Source organism: Tenrec ecaudatus, chromosome 1 (assembly GCF_050624435.1).
Source record: "Tenrec ecaudatus isolate mTenEca1 chromosome 1, mTenEca1.hap1, whole genome shotgun sequence".
Classification (NCBI taxonomy): Eukaryota; Metazoa; Chordata; class Mammalia; order Afrosoricida; family Tenrecidae; genus Tenrec; species Tenrec ecaudatus.
Window position 1 is genome coordinate 107,146,512 of NC_134530.1, and position 19,943 is coordinate 107,166,454.

A 19,943-nucleotide genomic window follows, 5' to 3' on the forward strand; every position below is an offset into this window, starting at 1 on the left:
CAACCCTTATGAAAGGGTCATTAGACCCACAAAGGGGTTGTGACCCACAGGTTGAGAACTGCTGATTTAGATGAACCCTACACTCTCAACTTGGATATGCAATGATTTCAACAAGGAAAGGAAAAAGCACACTGAGGGAAAAAATTAATGTTTATATAGGAAAGGAATTAATTAATGTAAATGTACCCCTTAATGAAAACTCCATTAACAAGTCCTCTCTCAACTGCAATAGCTCTGGACACAGTTGTCCTCAAAAGGCTGGCCAGGTGATTTTGTCAAAGTGCTTCTGTAGCTGTTTACTTCAAGAAAGCGTTAACGCAGTCAGCCAACCTCATTTAACCAACCCTGAATCACAGCAAAGCCCAGGCAAGGAGCTCGCATGATGCATGAGCCAGACTGTCCTTGCAAAATAGTCTAACCTCTCTCAAGAGCAGTCTACCCAAATGACAAATACTTGGCCTCTGTGGTCCACAGCCCCCCTGGTTGAGGGTTTTTCTGCAGGCACAGCTGTACGTGAAATGACATTTATGCAGGTTCATTGTCACACCACTTTTTTTGAAATAGCCAAAGACTGGAAACAACTCAAGGTTGAATCAACAAAGGACTGTTTAAAAATCAAACAACTTTGGTATTATCATCCATGTAACAGAATGTTGGGCAGGCAAAGCATTCAGTAATGATGTGGAAAACTATCTCGCATCATTTTGATAAGTGAAAAATATCTAAGGGAGAAAAAAAATACCCAAATTCAAATATAATTTACAGAGGCGCATTTATTTATTAAGTCCTACCAAGGACAAAGGCAAGACCAAGACAAGTTATCTAGAGGAGGAAGACCATGACCAGGAGGCCACTATGGCGACAGTTCTCAGCCTGTGGGTGGTGACCCCTCTGGGGATCAATGGACCCTTTCACAGGGGTCACCCAAGACCATCAGAAAACACTTAATCTTTTACAATATATAATTACATATTATTTTGTGATTTCTCACTGTGCTTCATGTTCAATTTATACCAATGAAAATACATCCTGCATATCAGATACTTGCATTACATTTCATTACAGTAGCAAAATGACAGTTATGAAGTAGCAAAGAAAATAAATTTATGGTTGGGGTCCCCACAACATGAGGAATTGTGTTAAAGGGTCACAGCATTAGGAAGGTTGAGAATGACTGCACCATGGTGTCCTAGGATTCACAGATAGCCGCCACTTAAATAGAGCACAGAAGAACAAAGGAAATGTCAAGCAATCATGATTGACTGCAGGTCAATTCATCAGCAGTTACTGGCAGGACTACAGAAGCAGAAAGGGGGCACGATTGGGATAGATACCCTATTGCAGATAGAGAAGCTTACGAGACTGGTTCAGGACCTCCCAAACAAGGCAGGGTATGACTCATGACTGTGACCCTAGTACCCCAGTTTCCATCCAGGCACACCCAAATAAGTCCCAGAGGGGGCTGCCCCTTCCTTGGGCTGGCCAGAGCGTTTATCTGCCTCCTGATGCCCTCTGCCTGAGGGCGAAGCTTTCCACTTTGCTGCTCAATGGTCAGAAAGAACTAAAGTGAGGCTGAATCTACTTGGAGGAGACTCTAATGGATCTGAGGCTCTGCCTGTAAACTGTAGGTTAAGATAAAAAAGAGACCCCAAATCTCAAATAAAATCTTAGGAGAACATTTATTAATTCTTTGATAAGATGAGACAAAGTCATGGTATCTGGCCAAGGGAGACAATTAGCATAAGTCTGTCATGGTATTCTAAGGTTTACGGAGAATTGGAGGCTTCACTAGGACATAAGAGAACAAAGGAAACTGCCAGAAGCAGGATTGGTGACATCACAGGTGCAGCAGGAAGATAGAAATGAGGAGGCCAGGGATGGCACTGGCACATTATGCTAGACAGAAGAGCTTACAGAGCTTGGTCCTTCTGACCAAGGCAAGTCAGGGCACGACTCCCGAGTTTGTGATCCCAATGTGGCAGTCTCTGTCAAGGTCACACCTAGCCAAGCTGTGGCAATCCACTTTCTAATATACTCTGCCTGAGATCAAGACTGCTCATGGTCCTGGTTAATGGTCAGAAAGAATTCACTGGAGGCTTATCCAGGTAAGGACTCTACAAATGGATTTTGGCCTGCAACTCCAATGCTCAAAATTTAGTTTCTAAGGCAAAAAAAAAGGGGGGGAATAACATTATAGAATAGTAGGTATCCTATAACTATATATATATATATATACATATATATATATATATACATATACATGTGTAATATAGGTGTGCTAGTGTTCAGGTAAGAAATGGAATTTATAATAATATATACTTGCATTCAAGTACACCCATGGATATCTGGAAGTAATTTGGGGGGAGGGAGGTATCTAGAATGATTGAAATGGGACTCTGGTGGTATAGTGGTTTCACATTGGAATGCTAACCTCAACGTCAACAGTTTGAAAACACTAGCTGCTCCGCAGGAGAAAGACAGAGCTTTCTAATCCTGCAAAAAAGTACAGCAACAAAATGAGGAGCTGATGCCAAGGGCTCAAGTAGAAAGAAAATGTTTTGAGAATGATGATGGCAACAAATGTACAAATGTGCTTGACACAATGGATGGATGTATGGATTGTGATGAGATGTATGAGCCCCCAGTTAAATGATTAAAAAAGAAGAAGAAGAACTGTAGTCTCAGAAACTCACAGGGCAGTTCTACTCTGCCCGGTAGGGTCATCATGAGTCAGAATTGACTCAATGGCAATGAGTGTGGTTTTTTGGTTTGTTTGCGTTTTTAAGGATTGACAAGAATCTTCTTTGGGGAAATAGAGGAAAGGACTAGGAGACAAAGGGTATTTATAGAGGTCTAAATACAGGCATATACATATGTAAATATATTTATATAGGATCGTAGGGAAATAGATCTATGTGCATATATTTATAGGTTTAGTATTAAGGTAGCAGATGGACATTGGACCTCCACTCAAATACTTACTCAATGCATTGAACAACGCATTGTTCTATTAAAATGACATTCCATGATGCATACCTTCCCTACACGTTCGCTGAAAAAAAATGTGTGTATAAGCAAATGTGATGAAGAAAGTTGATGGTGCCCAGCTATCAAAAGATATAGCATCTGGGGTCCTAAAGGCTTGAAGATAAACAAGCAGCCATCTAGCTCAGAAGCAACAAAGCCCACATGGAAGAAGCACACCAGCCTGTGTGATCACGAGGTGTCGAAGATACCAGGTATCAGGCATCAAAGAACAAAGAATCACATCATTGTAAATGAGGGTGAGTGCAGAGTGGAGACTCAAAGCCTACCTGTAGCCAACTGGAAACCCCCTTAGTATAGGGTTGTGGGGAGGAGATAAGCCAGTCAGGGTGCAGGGTAACAACTATGAAACATATAACTTTCCTCTAGTTTTTAAATGCTTCCTCCCCCCACTATCATGATCCAAATTCTACCTTACAAATCTGGTTAGACCAGAGGATGTATATTGATACAGATAACAACTGGAAACACAGGGAATACAGGACAGATGAATCCTTCAGGACCAGTGATGAGAGTGGCAATACCTGGAGGGTGGTAGGAAGGTAGGGTAGAAAGGGGGAACTGATGACAAGGATCTACATATAACCTCCTGCCTGGGGGATAGACAACAGAAAAGTGGGTGAAGGGAGATGTTGGACAGTGTAAGATATGACAAAATAATAATAATTTATGAATTGAGAATGATGATGGCAACAAATGTGCTTAACACAATGGATGAATGTATGGATTGTGATAAGAACTGTATGAGCCCCCAATAAAATGATTTAATATCCATATAGATTTATATATATATATACTTTTTCAAATTATATCAAAAGCCAACCTCATTTGATGAAACCATAAAAAAAATACAGAAAAGTAGACAGGAAGGAAAAAATAAAAAAGAAAATGTTTTTTAAATGATGATGGCAACATATGTACAAGTGTGCTTGATATAGCTGATGTATGAATTGTTATAAGTGCTGTAAGAACCACCAATAAAATGATTTTTTTTAAAAGAAATGTCTTTGGGTAGTTATCTGTAAGAAGTGAGAGGGTGGGGAAACAGGATGAATGGAAACATATATGGGAATGAGAATTCTTAACCAAATACTTTTTCATAACTTCATAATCTTTCCAACCACTGTGAGCTACTCTGTAAAGAAAATGAAACACCTATTTGATCATAAATTGAAATAAAACATTGAAAGGTAGGCATCAAAGTGAATCACTTCAACATCCATTATTTCATGCCTTTCTTCATAGTTTGGCAAACTGCAACTAATGGGCCAAATTTGGCTGCTGTCTGCTTGTCTTTTTTTTTTTTTAACATTTTATTGTGGTTTATGTGGAAGTTTACAGGGCAAATAAATGTTCTACTCAACAATTTATACACATTGTGTTTCATGGCATTAGTTGCAATCCCTCGATGGATGAGCACTCCTCCCATGTCTTCCTGGGTTCCCCCTTTCTATTAGTCCTGTCCCCCTGTCCCTTCCTTTGCTTTTGGCCAATTGTTACCCATTTGGTGTTGTATGCTGATTGTTTAATAACACCTATTCAGTATGATTGTTCGTTTTATAAATATGGCTACTGTTTGGCTAAAAATGTATCCCCAGGGGTGAATTTAAGCTCTGAAAGGTTCTGTTTAAGCAGCTCTATTTCATCCTACACGAGCCCTAGTGCATAGTGGTAATGGGAAGGCCTGTTAACTGCGAGGTCAGCAGTTCAAAACCACCAGCCGCTCCTCAAGATACAGATGAGACTTTCTGCTAAAGATTTGCAGCCTTGGAAACCCAATGGAGTAGTTTTATTCTGTGCTGTAGGCTCACCATGAGCCCACATTGACTTGATGGCAGTGAGTTTGGCTTGATGGTGTATTCTGTCCTATAAGGTTGTTATGACTCAGAATTGACTCTAAAGCAGTGAGTTTCAGACAGAAGACCATAATCTCACATGTTCTACTATTCTCTAACAACCCAGCAAACCTGATCTTTTTTATTATTTTGAATTCTGTTCTACATTTTTCTCCCTCTCTAGAACCTTTTATGCTACCTGCTCTTGTGAATAAAGCCACTCGCATTATTTACCTATTGTTTATGTCTGTTTCCAAACTGCAAAATGAGCCCTAGTGGCATAACCACAGTCAGCAGTTTGAACCCACTAGCTGCTGAGAGAGAGAGAGAGAGAGAGAAGGGCGGGGGGGCTTCCTGCTCCCATAAAGATGTACAGCCTTAGAAACCCGCAGAAGCAGTTCTAGTCCATCCTATAGGGTTGTTCTGAGTCAGAATCACCTCTGTGGACATGAGCTTCCTGCTGCACTGGCAGAGTTAAGAAGTTGCAATAGTAGAATAAGCTGAAAATATTTACTTTCTGACCCTGTACCAAAAAAGTACAGGTTTGCCTTTTGGCTCCTTGAAGTCAGCGTCTGCGTCCAAAAATAGATGACCAACAGAAAGTGCAAGGCTAAGAAGAATATGGATCCTGGAGTCTGACAGCCCAAGTTTAAACCTGGGTTCTGTCCCTCACTACACGTGACCATGGGAAACTGACCTCTATTTCTCATCTTCTTTGCCTATAAAAAGATGAAGCATGTTACTGTAAGCAAAAGTTTAGCTCAATACCTGTTATCCATTATCTAACAATTTAATCTTTTTTAAACAGGGTGATGACCAATTAAATTTACCTGGAGAGGACACTATGGGAGGTGAGTTTCCTTTACTGACTCAGACCAAAATTGTCATTTTAGTAGCACCGATCATGTCTTTTTTATTATTATTATCAATATCACCTATGAGATGATAAAATGCCAACATCTAGGATTTTCTCCTTAGCCTTGGAATATGATTAAGATGGAAACTCTTTATTTCTACCCCTTCTTGGTCTATGTTAAGAATACAAGTGGTATCTTACTATGGGATGCAGTTCTTAGCTGTGCCCCCAGGGCATTATTTCCAAGCTGCTCAGTGAAAAGGCACTCTGGTCAAATAGGTGTGGGAGACACCTAACATGCTACCCCCTTTAAAAGATTCCATACATAAACACAAAGCAAGGCTTCTAGAAGTCTTACTTGAAGAGCTACTTACCGGATATACTTGAGTATAAGCCAATTCAAATATCAGCCAAGGCATCTAAATTTACCACAAAAACTGCATTAAAAATGTGCTGAGAAACTCAGCTTATACATGAGTATATATGGTAACTTTGATTCCGCATTCTTCAAATTAACTGAAACATAAAAAAACTGTTTACTTCATCATACTATTCTGCAGAATTTATAAACCACTGGAATACTAGTGGGCTACCCACTGAACCGCTAACCACAAGGTCAGTGATTTGAGGCCACCAATGGCTCTATGGGAGAAAGAGGAGGCTGTCCACTTCCACGAAGATTTAAAGTCTCAGAAACTGAAAGGGGCAGTTCGCTCTGTCTTATAGGATTACGATGCGTCAGAATCAACTTGATGGCAATGAGTTGTTATTGTTTTTAGTTCAGAAGAAATATCAGAGTTGTGCTGGTTTTTTTTTTTATTTTGTCATATAAAAATTCCTACAAAACGAAAAAACAAGCTATACAAATAACTGGAATAGACGAGATTATGAAAATCCAGACTTATGATTGCCATAGGTACTTTGGCATAAGTACTTTCTAACATTTACTGTCTGCAATAAATACCGTTCAAGCTATGCTTCATCGAGGTGTTGCTAACATTGACTAAGAGTTCATACAAGTCAGTGAGTTGGCTGTTTTAGTAACTCCAGCTCTATGCCCAATGATCCACAAGCATAAAGTGATAGATAAATTGTCATTCGATGATAATAGCAGTAGCAGTAGGTGGAAATTGCAGTCACCAAGTGACATCAGGATGATTCATGGGCAATGGCACATAAATAGGAGCCATAACTTAGCTTTCACTGAGCGAAGTGCAAATAATCAACCAGGTTCCAGCTCTCTTAGGGATGACTGATTGTCTATTAAAGGTTCCTTTTTTTCTTGTGTATAGAATTAACACCTATTCTCCTGGACATTTTTTAAGTAGAAAATAAAAGTCAGCTAATACCTTATGACTTATAAATAGTCATGGTGAACATTCTAGTGTATTTCACTCCGGTGAGTTATCTATTTATTTTTACATTGTTGAAAATACAAAGGGGCTCCAAAAAGTTCCTGAAAAATATTTCGTATCTTTTAAATTCCATTTTCTACACACTTTCTGAAACCTGCTAACGTGTGTGTGTATATGAGTCAAACCAAACACAGTGTCATCGAATCAGTTACAACTCATAATGACCCTATAAGGCAGGATGGAATGCCTCTGTGAGTTCCCGAGGCTGTTTATCTTTATAGGAACATAAAGTCTTATTTTTCCTCCCAAGCAGTGGCTGGTGGGTTTGAACTGCTGACCTTGTGGTTAACATAACCCTTTAGACCACCATGGTTCTTTAAATAGTTTTTCCCAAATTTTGGTACATATTATAAGAATGTTCCCATGGCATTAAAAACGCTCTTTAAACTTAATTAATAATCAGAGCAATGTATAAAAGAACAATCGCTAACTTTTTAAGGAACTGTCATTAAAAATTTAAATAAGATATAAGTATACAAAAAAACTAAATAAACTTGTAGCTGAGGTCACTTTCCTAGACTACACAGTAGACTGGATGTTGCTCACCCCCGTGAAAGTACACCGCGTGTCAGGGCACCAGTGTATCTGCTGGGCACGTTGAGATAACATGGAGCCTTTTTCCGACTACGGTTGGCTACTCAGTAAAGAGAATGGAGCATCTATTTGTTTTCCTCCAGTGTGAAAACAGTTTGGTTCCAAAGATACCAAACTCAAGTGTTTACCTCCAGAAATTTCTTCCCTCTCTCCTTCCTTCCCCTTCTATCCCTAGCCTAACTTCATGCCTCATTCTTTCTCTCTGGGAGAGTGTTGCCTTTCACGCTACAATTAGTGGATTCTGCAAAAATATCACACTTTGTATATAAATGTACCACCATCACCACTCATCCGCAGTGATTTCTACCAATAATCACAATAATGTAACCTTCAAACGTAGTCATCATCTACATTAAATATGAAGCGTGAGTCACATTCCTATTAGTTTAAGCACTTTTGTCACCAAGAGAGAAAATTGAAACTGTCTCCACAACCTCATTCAAATAATCACACCCACCCATTTTAATCGGTTCACACCTGTAGGATGAGCAAAAGCAGGCTATTCCACACGCAAAAAAACACCTAGAGATCCATCCAGCATCGGAACTTGGGGCCTGACTCCAGCCAGCCCTGTCCACCTCTGTGAGTTCTCCCTTCTTCTCCTCAGAGAACCTCAAAAGTCTAGGGTAAGCAGTCACACCTCCAGGGCCAGGGTTCCACCAGAAAACACCAAACACCTTGAATTCCCAGATCTTTACTTCAAAGCATCATGGGAAATTTTCATACAGGATCACCATATGTTGATGTCCATTCAATCTATGCTGCAATTTGCAAAGTATCTCCCTTAATGAAGAGGCTAATGACAAGGAGTTTTTCAAAATTACCTTATGTAACATCTGGCCAGCTAAGGGCAGCATTCAGGCTCAGAGGCATTCTGTGTGGCCTGCGTCACACCATTGAAAATGTGGCTTTGAGTGTTACCTCTTATCGGCCTCATGCACCCACTTCATGCCCTCACACCATCCCTCCTTTGGAATCTCTCACTAACCTCTGCCTAGCTCTCTTTCTGAAAGCCATCATAGTTCTTATTTGTGGAATCAGCCTGCCCCACCTTCAGAAAAAAAGCCACCTGGAGGTAATTTGGGGTCTTCTGGGGTTCTTGACGTATGAGGGTCTACTCCTCAAGCCCTCCACCATCCTGTCACTCCGCATAGTGGCTTAGGTTGGAGCAGAACTTCTTCATGTGACTTCCAGAGACACCAACCCTCAACTTCACTGCCTTCAGCTGTGTTACTCCCCCATCCCAAAAATGCTTCAGCGTGTTAATGCTCGCGTTGTTAGGACTGATTCTCTGCTCCTGTCTGAAACAGCCTTAGGTAGACTGCTGTTTCACATTTCTCTGGGACCTGACTCTAAACTTGTTTGTTCATAAGGAGCCCCTGCTGAGCACTTCGGCTGTAACCACTGGCATTTCCTGAGTACAGAGATGCTGAGTCCAGCTATTCCAGCTCCGGGTGTTTGCTGAATGCAGCCCTCCAGCCAGCTTCTACCCTTACTCCAGAGCTAAGAATTATGGTTTCCTTCGGAGTTTATCTGGAACTTGAAACAATAACAGTGTCCCAATTTTTGTCAAGGACCAAAGAAAGCCATTTCCTCTTGTGGCCAGTCCATTTAATGGAGTCACAGAATCAGAGATCTTTAAATGTATCAGATCCAGATGCTTCACCTCACAGATGGAGAAACCAAAGTCTAAAAAAGAGAAGTCACTTATCCAGGTGAAACCAATTAAAAAGACAACAGGAATGAAACTATAGTCTGAGGACTTCTTAGTCCATACAAAGGCAAAGCAAGCCAGACTCATGCAATAGTGAATTCAGCTCATGGCAACCCTGTGCAACAAAGTAGAACTGCCCCTGTGGGTTATGCACTGGATGGGAGTAGAAAGCTTCAGCTTTCTCCTGAAGAGTGGCTGCTGGTTTCAAACTGCTGACCTTGCAGTTAGCCACCCATGCTAACCACTACACCACCTGGCTCCTTTATGGTACACTACATGGCTCCCTTCACCTGTCTCCTTTCTGGTACACTACATGGCTCCTTTCACCCGGCTCCTTTCTGGTCCACTACATACACTACATGGCAATTACAGGTTGTCGAGAAAACCACAAACCCTAGAGGGCTTCATACATGGACTAAAATCCCTGAAATGACTTATTTTGCCTTAAAGCAATGCTTTCCAAAGTTCAGTCCTAGCAGGGCACATTCATGATTTTTGCTTTACCTCTCTATATATCAGCTAAGTGCATATTAACTTTGTAATAGTTTTCTTTAAATTGAACTTACATTTATTTCTAAGGAAATCTTATATGACTACTATAAATAGAAAATAGCATAAATAGAAAATAACATCCTCCGCTGTAAATATGAGAGAGCTTTACAAGAATTTTTTTGGAAATTCTATAATCTTTTAATTCCATTTTTTCCATGACTTTTTAAAACCCCCTCAGAGAAATTATTAAGAAAGCACATTTTCCTCCAGACTCTGTGCCTGTATTTTAACTTATGTTTACAGAGATTAGCCAAGGTTTAAAATGTGGAGTAACAGGGAAAACCCAGAATTTCAAGTGTTCATACACTCCATGAAAGTTGGATGAAACCCAGCAACTAGTTCCCTGAAAGCATCTTTAAACTTTAAAACAAAAATATCCTCTGAAGCCTTCCTAAAATCGTCCTAGATTAACTAGTAAAAAGAAAACACACACACACACATACACACACCAGGAGCATGATGCTCTTTTAATAACTGTCTCTCTGGGATGACATTGACAGAGTAGCAAGGAGCCTTTGTGAGCAGTGAGTTTATGTTAATGGAGGAGGAGGCGCTCTGAAGGGGAGGGTGAAGATGGCTGCATAACACAAAGACTATCCTCAATGTCTCCAAGTGGTTTCTGTAGACACTGCTAATGCATGTTGTGTTGGACATAGTCTCAACAACAAAAACAAATAAAAATTTTAAACAAATTTAAAACACCACCAAACTAAGACACTCAAGAATAAGGAAGAGGCAGGTGGGGGGGGGGGGCAGAAAATAAAAGGGGAAAAAACCCTATTTTACAACTTTAGCTTTCTTATTCTGAGATTCAATGTGGCTCATGATTTATGAGTTTAACCACCTACAATTGAGAGTCTCTGTTAAATTAAGATATATTAGCTGGGTCTGAAAAGAAGGTCAGCATTGCCTATCAAGTGTGACCTAGGAGAAGACATACTTGGCTTCAAACTTCTCACCAAATAAAAGTACAAGATTTGAGTTTTAAATGTCATGAGTAAAACCAAGGTATTTTTTCATTTATAAATTATTTGTATGTTCATATTTCTACACCGAGTTGTACATCGATCATTGTGATCGTTTCTTCCTCTCTCCCCCTCCTTAAAACCAAGGTTTGATCCAGTATTTGTGGTCAATAACTTAAATTATCCTTATTTTAAAGGTTTTTTGGAAGATTTGAAGAAGTGTAAAATTATTTTCATGATTGGTGAGTAAGTCCTCTAGTTTTCTAATGCAGTTGTCATATTAACAACTTGGGGGGGGGAGTGGCCTAAGCTCCTACAGCGTAGCTCTTATTTATACAGTTTTAAATTTCTTTTACTTTGTATCTTTGCACATAGAATACCTGTGCCTGTCAGGAACCTCCCACACTGGCGTGTAGGTCTACAATAATAAGTTATATTGTACTCCCCTGGGTAAGAGGATGCCATATGTTGAAATCTAACACATATTTCTATTTAAATGATGATTCTCTTCTCCCGAAACAAAATATATTAGAGACTATGTATTCAACTATGAGGTGCTTCAAAAAGTTTGCAAGATGTTCCATTATCTTTAATTCCACTTTCCATGAACTCTTTTTAAATTTTTAATCATGTTATTGAGGGCTCTTACAGCTCCTATAACATTCCATACATCAATTGGATCAAGCAAATTTGTATATATATTGCCATCATTATTTTCTAAATACTTTCTATTTGAGCCCTTGGTATCACCTCCTCTGTTTTCCCTCCCTTCCCCACCTCCCACCCTCATGATCCCTTAATAAATTATCATTTTAATTTATAAATTATAATTATTTTATAAAAACTGTTTGAAGCCCCCTGGTGTGATTCAACAAGCTTATCCTGGATTCCATAAAGATGATAGGTAAAGGCTTTATCCTATCCTAGCCTCCATGGCACATCGAAGCACACTGGTGTCTTAATGGTAGCCTATAAAATATTTAGAATTAAACATTTTATTTCATTTTCAAAATAATTTTTAAATTTCTTTTACATTTATTGACCACAACATCCAAAAGCCAAGGTCAGAATACTCAAGTTGATTCTGACTCATTCTAATTCATAGTAAAGCTGCCCCATAGGGTTTCTAAGGCTACCCATCTTTTTTAACAGTTGCATTACTACAATTCACATATCATACAACTCAGTAGTTCAATCATATTAAGAAGCATTGTGCAACCATTACCGCAGTCAATTTTAGAACATGTTTTTTTATTATTAAATCTTTTTATCGGGGGCTCTTACATATAACAATCCACATATCCATTTTATCAAGCAGATATATATCATTGTTGGCATGAACAATTTCTAAATATTTTCTTTCTTGAGCCCTTTGATATCAGCTTTTTTTTCTCCCTCTCCCTCTGCCACCGTGCTACCCCCACAAACCCTTATTATGCTATTGTTATTATTATTTATACATATCTTACATTGCCACCCATTCTATCCCTTCACCTACCAGCCTGGTATTTGTCCCCCTCAAGGGGGATTATTCTGCCATCATTGCTCCCCATTCCCTTCCCCTTCCTATATTGAAAGCTCTCATCGGTTCCACTGTATAGCAGGATTTGTGAGGTAGGACTGAGATCATAGTAGGGGGGGCGGAGGGCTTAAAGAACTAGAGGAGGGTTGCGTGTTAAGCAATGGCACAACATTTCCTGAGCACCTACTAAGGCACCCTGATGCTAACAGCAAGGTCAGTAGTTTGAGACTACCGGCCACTCCTCAGAAGAAAGATGAGACTCTGTTCCTGTACAGATTTACAGCCTCGGAAGCCAGAGGCAGATCTACTCTGCTCCGTACAAAGTATAAGAACCAGGGCAGATGCGCAAGACTGAGATATAATCATTGTTAACAGTGGAAAGTTATTTGAAAATGTAAAAAGATCCTTAAAGAGCCCTCATTATGTCCCACTTGCAACCTCCTACAGTATTTTACACTTTTTACTGCCTACATTTCATTCTTTCTCTACCCCGCACTCGTTGTATTGTTATCAGCCGATCTATCGTCGCTTTTTTCTATTCTCCATTTTCCACTAGCTGCCTAGGCCCCAAATATGGCATAATCTGAATCACTTTTCTCTAAAGCCTTAGTAAAAGGACTTCAATTTAGAAACATATTTAACTTTATAGGTGAGGTCTGAAGGTAATGGCATCGTAATCAATACATTTCTCAATGTCCTAGCTTTCAGTGTGTGAGACGCTTGTGCACCTTGGCAATGACACTGTTATGGACTATTTTTAGTCCTAAGCTTTGGCAGTATTTTTCTGTTATTTTGCTACTTTGTGCATTTTTAACTGCTGCATCAGTGGTCCTACTGACTTCCATAAATGAAAACCAGAGAAATCAGATTTCCGCTTCAAACTCAACATTTCAATGTCTGTCATAAGCACATTGGAGCTCTGTTATCGTTCATGATTACAGAGGTATAAATTAATTTACTTTTTAAGAATATCTACTTGGAGATCAGGATAAGCACTTTTTAATGGAAATGACTCACATATTAAACTACATTAGAAACAAACATGGTTGTTCAAATTGATGTAATTGTAGTGGAAACCTGCATTCGTCTGGCACTTAACACTGCCAGGTACTGTATAGAATGCTTGAGATTGTTAGTTAATTCTCATAACTGCCTGGCAAGCGTTGCTGCCGTCCTGCCTTACAGGCAAGGCTTTAGAGAATAATGTACTGACGAGAAGTGGATTTGGAATGTGAACTTTATCATTTGCAGCAAATGCTGCCAGTTATTTTTCTTGAAGTGATTTATTTTCAAGAAAATGCTTGCTAAATACTCAAATCTGTAAAACCAAATGTTTTTGTTAGATGATCTTTCAGGTAGAGATGGTGTTAAAAAGAACTACCATATATACTCGTGTATAAGCCAAGTTTTTAGCACATTTTTAATGCATTTTTGTGGCAAAATTAGGTGCCTTGGCTGATATTTGGGTCAGCTTATACTCGAGTATATACGGTAGTTCAGCAAGTCACACATGCACACCAGTGCTGTTCCTCAAGAAAGCCATTACACCTGGCTGTGCAGACACGCCCTTGTGTACTTCCCAGCATGTCACATAAAATATTAAAATGACACGTACTCAGAGTCAACAACTGATCGAATTATGTTTTACTGTTTTCATGGATGAAAACGGTCTAACGCATTGCTCTTGCTGCGCGCACTGAGGAGGAGAATGCAATGACTAGTCCCGTTCATGCCACAGCCTGGATTCACACTCAGTTGTAACACTAATGGTGCCGTTGTGTTTCTGCACCATCAGTGTCCGCATCCACACACCGACAAACGAGAACCCCTAGTTCTATCATGAAATAAGAGTCCCCTGGGCCTGTGGAGCAACTATGACAATCACTGCCCACAGGTGAATGGGAGTGGCTGGGAGGGGCTGATGACTTGAGCAGATGCATGGAGTCGAAAGAAACTCCAGACTTAACATTTGGGGGATCTTGTAGGGAAAAGAAGTCCCTTATGCCTTGTCTTCACTTACTATTCTAAAGGAAATACCTGCAGATGTGAGGTCAGTGGGGGAAGGGCACTTCTACAGAAACGCTCTGTTTCTTTGGGCTCCCGTGGGCTTGGAAGAATTCTGAATGTTTCTTTATGTCTGTGGTGCAAGGGATGCCTGAAAGGAGAGCCTGTGTGCTCGCCCAAGGTAGCAGAGAGGAGTGTTTGGGGGTGCCAGCAGGAGACCCCAAAGCAAGAGCCCGCTGGAAGATGAAGGAACACACCCAATATCAACAGCCCCCGCAGAAACAGCACTGGAGAGTCAGTAACTGCTGTCGCCCAGTGGACTCTGACTCCCGGAGCCAGTCCCCCTGGGGGTTAGAGCAGAGGTGTGCTGCAGGCTGGCTGTCAGTGGCTGATGGTTCCCCTAGTGGATTGCGAAGCCTTTCTCCTGAATTGCCTCTGGGTGGACTGAACCCTCCCGCCTTCTGCTTGGCAGCTGAATGCATTAACCAGTTGTACCCTGCACAGGGGAAGCTACCCTGAACGGTGGACACTGAACTTTGAACTGTACAATCAAGGTCATCCGAAATAACTCGACTGGACTCTGAAAGTCCAGCTGAGGCTCCACTGGATGCCAGTTCTGAAGTGGAAAGAAGCAGTTCAACAGCTAGGCGGGTTCTTTGGAGAATTTAAGTTGTTATCTGACTCTCAAGCCTTGTGGCTGCCTTAACGGGTGATGTATTCCCCCTGCTCTACACACAAACACATAATGACCACCGCCTTTTCTCCGTTAATCCTCCCTTTGTCCTCTCCCAGCCCTGGCATCTGTGTGTTCAAAGCCCAGCCCACTCAGGATGGGAAAGGGATGCTCTTCAAAAGCATCTTTCTAAGGTTGGAGAAATGAGGAAGGACATTAGGTGCTGACAAGGAAGCTACTTAATTATACAAGCCTTGTCACTGCAAAAAAATCTAAATAATGAGCTAGAATGCAACGCTTTCTTTGTTGAACCAAACCAAATTAACAAACCTTATCAAGGGCTTACTGTGCTCAAGAAGTCATGATACTCAAATGACATAAACGGGTCACTATGTGACCCGGCAGAAGGTTTGTTTTCCTTAAAGAAAGGAATGTTGCTGAGTTAATTCAGAGTCATCCAGGAGAGTGACTCACTGCCCTACAAAGAAAAGAGCACAAGAAAATTAGGGGCTTTTTTAGGTGAAGTGAATGGAGAACTTACACTCATTGTTTCCCTATCCATTTGTTGACATTTTTTTTGAAACACCATCAATTCAACTGAACCATCTGCTAAGGGTTAAGTCCCTCAGCCTATCCGCCAAATGCTAAATGTATATTTTAAAAAATCAAAAATCACAACTCATTGCTGTTGAATTGATTCCTACCCATAGTGACCAAAAATCGCAGGCAGCCTCATCTTCCTCCCATGGGAGCAGCTAGTGGGTTTGAACCACTGGCTTTATGGTTAGCAGTCCACTGCCTAGCCCACAGCACCACCAGGACTCTAAATGTCTGAAGGAATGGCAAATGCTCATTTGTTCACCGTCTCCTGCTGAAAGATGATCTGTGGCATCACATCACATCTCTAGGTCGGACGCACTGAAGCTGGACTTGCAGGCTCCAGAACTCACTAAGAACAAGCATCAGACATTAGCAAAAGCGACACACTCACGTGGGCACTCAGTGGTGGACTGATGAAGCATCGGACCGGCAACTTCCGAGTTGGCGTGTTGGTCATTGTTAGTTGCTGATTCCAGCTCGTGGTGATTCCATATGAGCAGGGAGGAACGGCTTCATAGGATTTTCACAACCTGCTCAGAAGCAAGCCTACCTGGGTTCGAGTCAGCAACCTCTCAACCTAATAGTCCACCGCTTAGCCGTTTGAGGTAGTCAGATATGCCCAGTTTACTTTAGGAGAACAATTGTTACCTTAATAGTGAAGTAGGGGAACAGCTAGTAGGTTGCGAGATTGTAACTATTTGGGCCCTTCAAAATGTAACATTCACAAGGTATCTGTCTTCCATTTTGCTCCAGGCACCTCTGAACTAAGGATTTAAGAGAAGTGGTTTGTTTTATTTTGTTTTTAACTACAATTAATACATTTCTAATGGACCCCTGGTGGTGTAGTGGCTACCCATTGGGCTGGGACCTGTGTGGTCGGCAGTTCAAAACCACTTCAGGCAAAAGACCAGGCTTTCTACTCCTGTAAAGTTATAGTCACAGAAAGCCAGTGGAGTTGGCTATGAGTCTGCGGCCACTCGATGGCAGTGAGCTTGATTTGGGTTTGGATACATATGAGTGTATCCAAACTAACCACCAGGTGGTCAAGATGATGAAAAGTTCTTCCCGCCTGTCATAGAGCAGTTACTGTTTTTTCCCACAGTTTTATTAACACAATTCCCACAGTTTTTTTTTCACTTTTTACATTTTATTAGGGACTCATACAACTCTTATTACCATCCATACATATACATACATCAATTGTATAAAGCACATCCATACATTCCCTGCCCCAATCATTCTCAAGGCATTTGCTCTCCACTTAAGCCCCTTGCATCAGGTCCTCCTTTTTTTTTCCCCCTCCCTCCCCTTTCCCCCCTCCCTCATGTGCCCTTGGTAATTTATACATCGTTATTTTGTCATATCTTGCCCTATCCGGAGTCTCCCTTCCCCCCTTCTCTGCTGTCTCTCTCCCAGGGAAGATGTCACATCCCACAGTTTTATTAACACAATTCAGTGGCTTGCACATATCAGAGAGTTGTGCATTCCTCACAATCATTTTAGAACATTTTCTTCATTACTGTATCCATTATTATTAGCTCCCCATTAGAGCCTTTTTTTTTTCTTCTTTAACAAAACGTGTGTCCAATGGCCCAGCGGGAGCCTTTCTCAGACTGTCTGTGAGGCTGACTCTTAGGAGCCGGTCCCCTGGAGAATGCCTTCTCCAAACAGCTGACCACAGCCTGCCACACACCCAGCTGCCAACACAAGCTCAGCTACCTCGGTTCAAAGCTAAAATTTCCAGTTACATGTTACCGGCCTGGGATAACTCTTGTAGCAAATGCATGGAAAACCTTTGTAGCCATAATACCATGTAGAATCCACCCTGCTGTCCCTAGAAGGTCCCGGCTTGGCCGGGGCGGATTGGGGACTGCTGCTCATTCGAACATCGGTTGTGGAGTACTGAAGAGAATGTTGAACAGTGAGAACCCTGGCCAGCTTCAGCCCAACCCACACTCTCCTGGGCCAGTCTGCTCTGGGAGACAGGGCATCCCTGCAGTTGACTATTCGCTTCAAAGCAATGTTAGCAGTTATTGGGAGGGTGGAATTTCCTAAATCTTCCAGATGGCAGAGAAAACACACACACGCACACACTCACACCTTTTTTTTTTTTTTTTTGCATGCTGCACCTAACAAGATTCCTGGCACTTAGTGGGCATTCAAAATGTCTTTTGACTGAGGGAACAGAATGGGATGGAAGGTGGTGAGTGCTTTAATAAAGTCTCTGTCCCCCATATTCCTCAAGCTCCGTTGTTGTAAAGGGAGACCTACGGTAAGAGATAAATGGGCTCCCTTGTCTTGCATTAATCTAATACCCGTCTTGGAGCCACAATAAAGCAGAGCTGTGAATTTAAACTAGGGCCCGTGGCCATTTTTTAAGAGCCAATTCTAAAAGGATCTTTCTTGGGATGGGTCCTGAAAGATGCATATGAAGACCTTATTATAAAGTCTTCTTGTCTCCTTTTCTGTTGAATTTTCTTAAGTCACAGGCAGCCTCTGAATCAGACCATGACTATGTTGCTGGCATGGAATGCCAGGAATCAAAATTAAGATATAAAACAAATAGTGAAAAAGTCATATGGTTGATGGTCCAGAGTGTTAGCATCCTTCAAGAAGGCGGTGTGGACTGGAGTTGATGGTAAGTGTCATTCAGGCTAGGAGAGCAAGCAGTGGCTAAATTAGGCATTCACTGACCTAGTAAACACCACCGATTTTTAAAAAACTTTTTTAGAGTTCTAGTCTCTCAAGGGGTTTATCATCTAAGGATTCAAGCTTATAAAAATTTTAGAACCAATTCAAGACAATGTAGAATTAACAGACAAAGGTGGTTTTAGGTGAGTGTTACCTAGAGATTCTTTTAAAACCACTGTAGCTGGGTGGTCAGCAACCCCTTCCTGAAGAAGCTGAGGATACCTGAAAGTATCAGAAAAGAAATGGGACCCCTTAATTTTGGAAGTGATCCTCTAAAATAAAGAGGGATTCCAAGAAGGGACATTGCACATAGGGAACAAAGCACAACAATAGAGCTATTCCCCTCATCCTCCAGGAAGAGTGTGGTGTGTGTGTGTGTGTGTGTGTGTGTGTGTGTGTTAATCCAAGAAAACAGGGATGAGAGTATGCAAAGTCAGAACAGTTTGCCTATGAAGTAACCTGAGCCAAACAAAAATACAGCCTGTTTTCAAGTCGTCTCTAAAGAAGAGGAGTAAAAAGATGAGGCTTTCTACTCCCATTGAGTTATAGTCTCCGAATACAATCCTGAAGTACACGTGTCTTATTTTAAACCATGCAGCATGCCCTTGGGCTGTTTGCACAACTACATCTGGATTCATGTACAAGTTCCTCATGAGCACAATACATTGTTCTGGAGTTCCCGTTCTTCTCAAGGCTGTCAACAGTTTGTTGCGGCGCACACAGTCGAATGCCTCTGCAGAGCCAATGAGACACAAGCCAACATGCTTCTGATACTCTCTGGGCTGGACCAAGACTTATCAAATACCAGCAATTATATCCCTGGTTCTAAGTCCTCTTCTGGATCGGGCCTGAACTTTAGGTAGTTCCCTGTCAATGTGCTGTGAGACCCGTTTTTGGATGATCTCAAGCAAAAGTTTACTTCTGTATGGTATCATTCTGTAGTTTGACCATCCTGTTGAGTCACCTTTCTTTGGAATGGACACAAATATGGATCTCTCCCAAATGTCCTGACATAGATGAGAGTGTTTCCAGTGCTGCTTCGGCTTTCTGAAACATTTCGCCGGGTATTCCGTCAAACCTTGGAGCCATGTTTTTAGCTAAGGCATTCAGTGCAGATTGAACTTCTTCCTTCAGCACCACTGGTTCCTGCACATAGGCTACCTCCTGACATGGTGTGTTGTCGACTAGTTCTTTTTGTTACAGTGGCTGTTTATTTTTTCCATTTTCTCTTAATGCTTCCTGAGTCATTAAATATTTTGCTATGAGTCAGAACTGACTCAACTGCACCTAATAACATACTGATTTCATCACCTACCCCTTTATCTATCAATACATTTTAAAACACATTTCCTCTAGTTCTTTAATGCTTCTTCTCCCCCACTATTATGACCCCAATTCAACCTTATAAATCTGGCTAGATTAGAACATGTATACTGGTACAGATAAGAGCTGGAAACCCAGGGAATCCAGGACAGAT

General features: G+C 41.1%; 1 protein-coding gene across 1 annotated transcript in view; it reads left to right on the forward strand.

Annotated features, from left to right (window-relative positions):
* The window catches only part of AK5 (adenylate kinase 5), a 332,878-nt gene that overhangs the window by 263,821 nt on the left and 49,114 nt on the right, over positions 1-19,943 (forward strand). The window contains exons 9-10 of the mRNA XM_075557438.1: positions 5,689-5,731; positions 11,174-11,218. Coding sequence (XP_075413553.1) covers positions 5,689-5,731; positions 11,174-11,218 — 88 coding nt within the window. The remainder of the gene's footprint in view (positions 1-5,688; positions 5,732-11,173; positions 11,219-19,943) is intronic.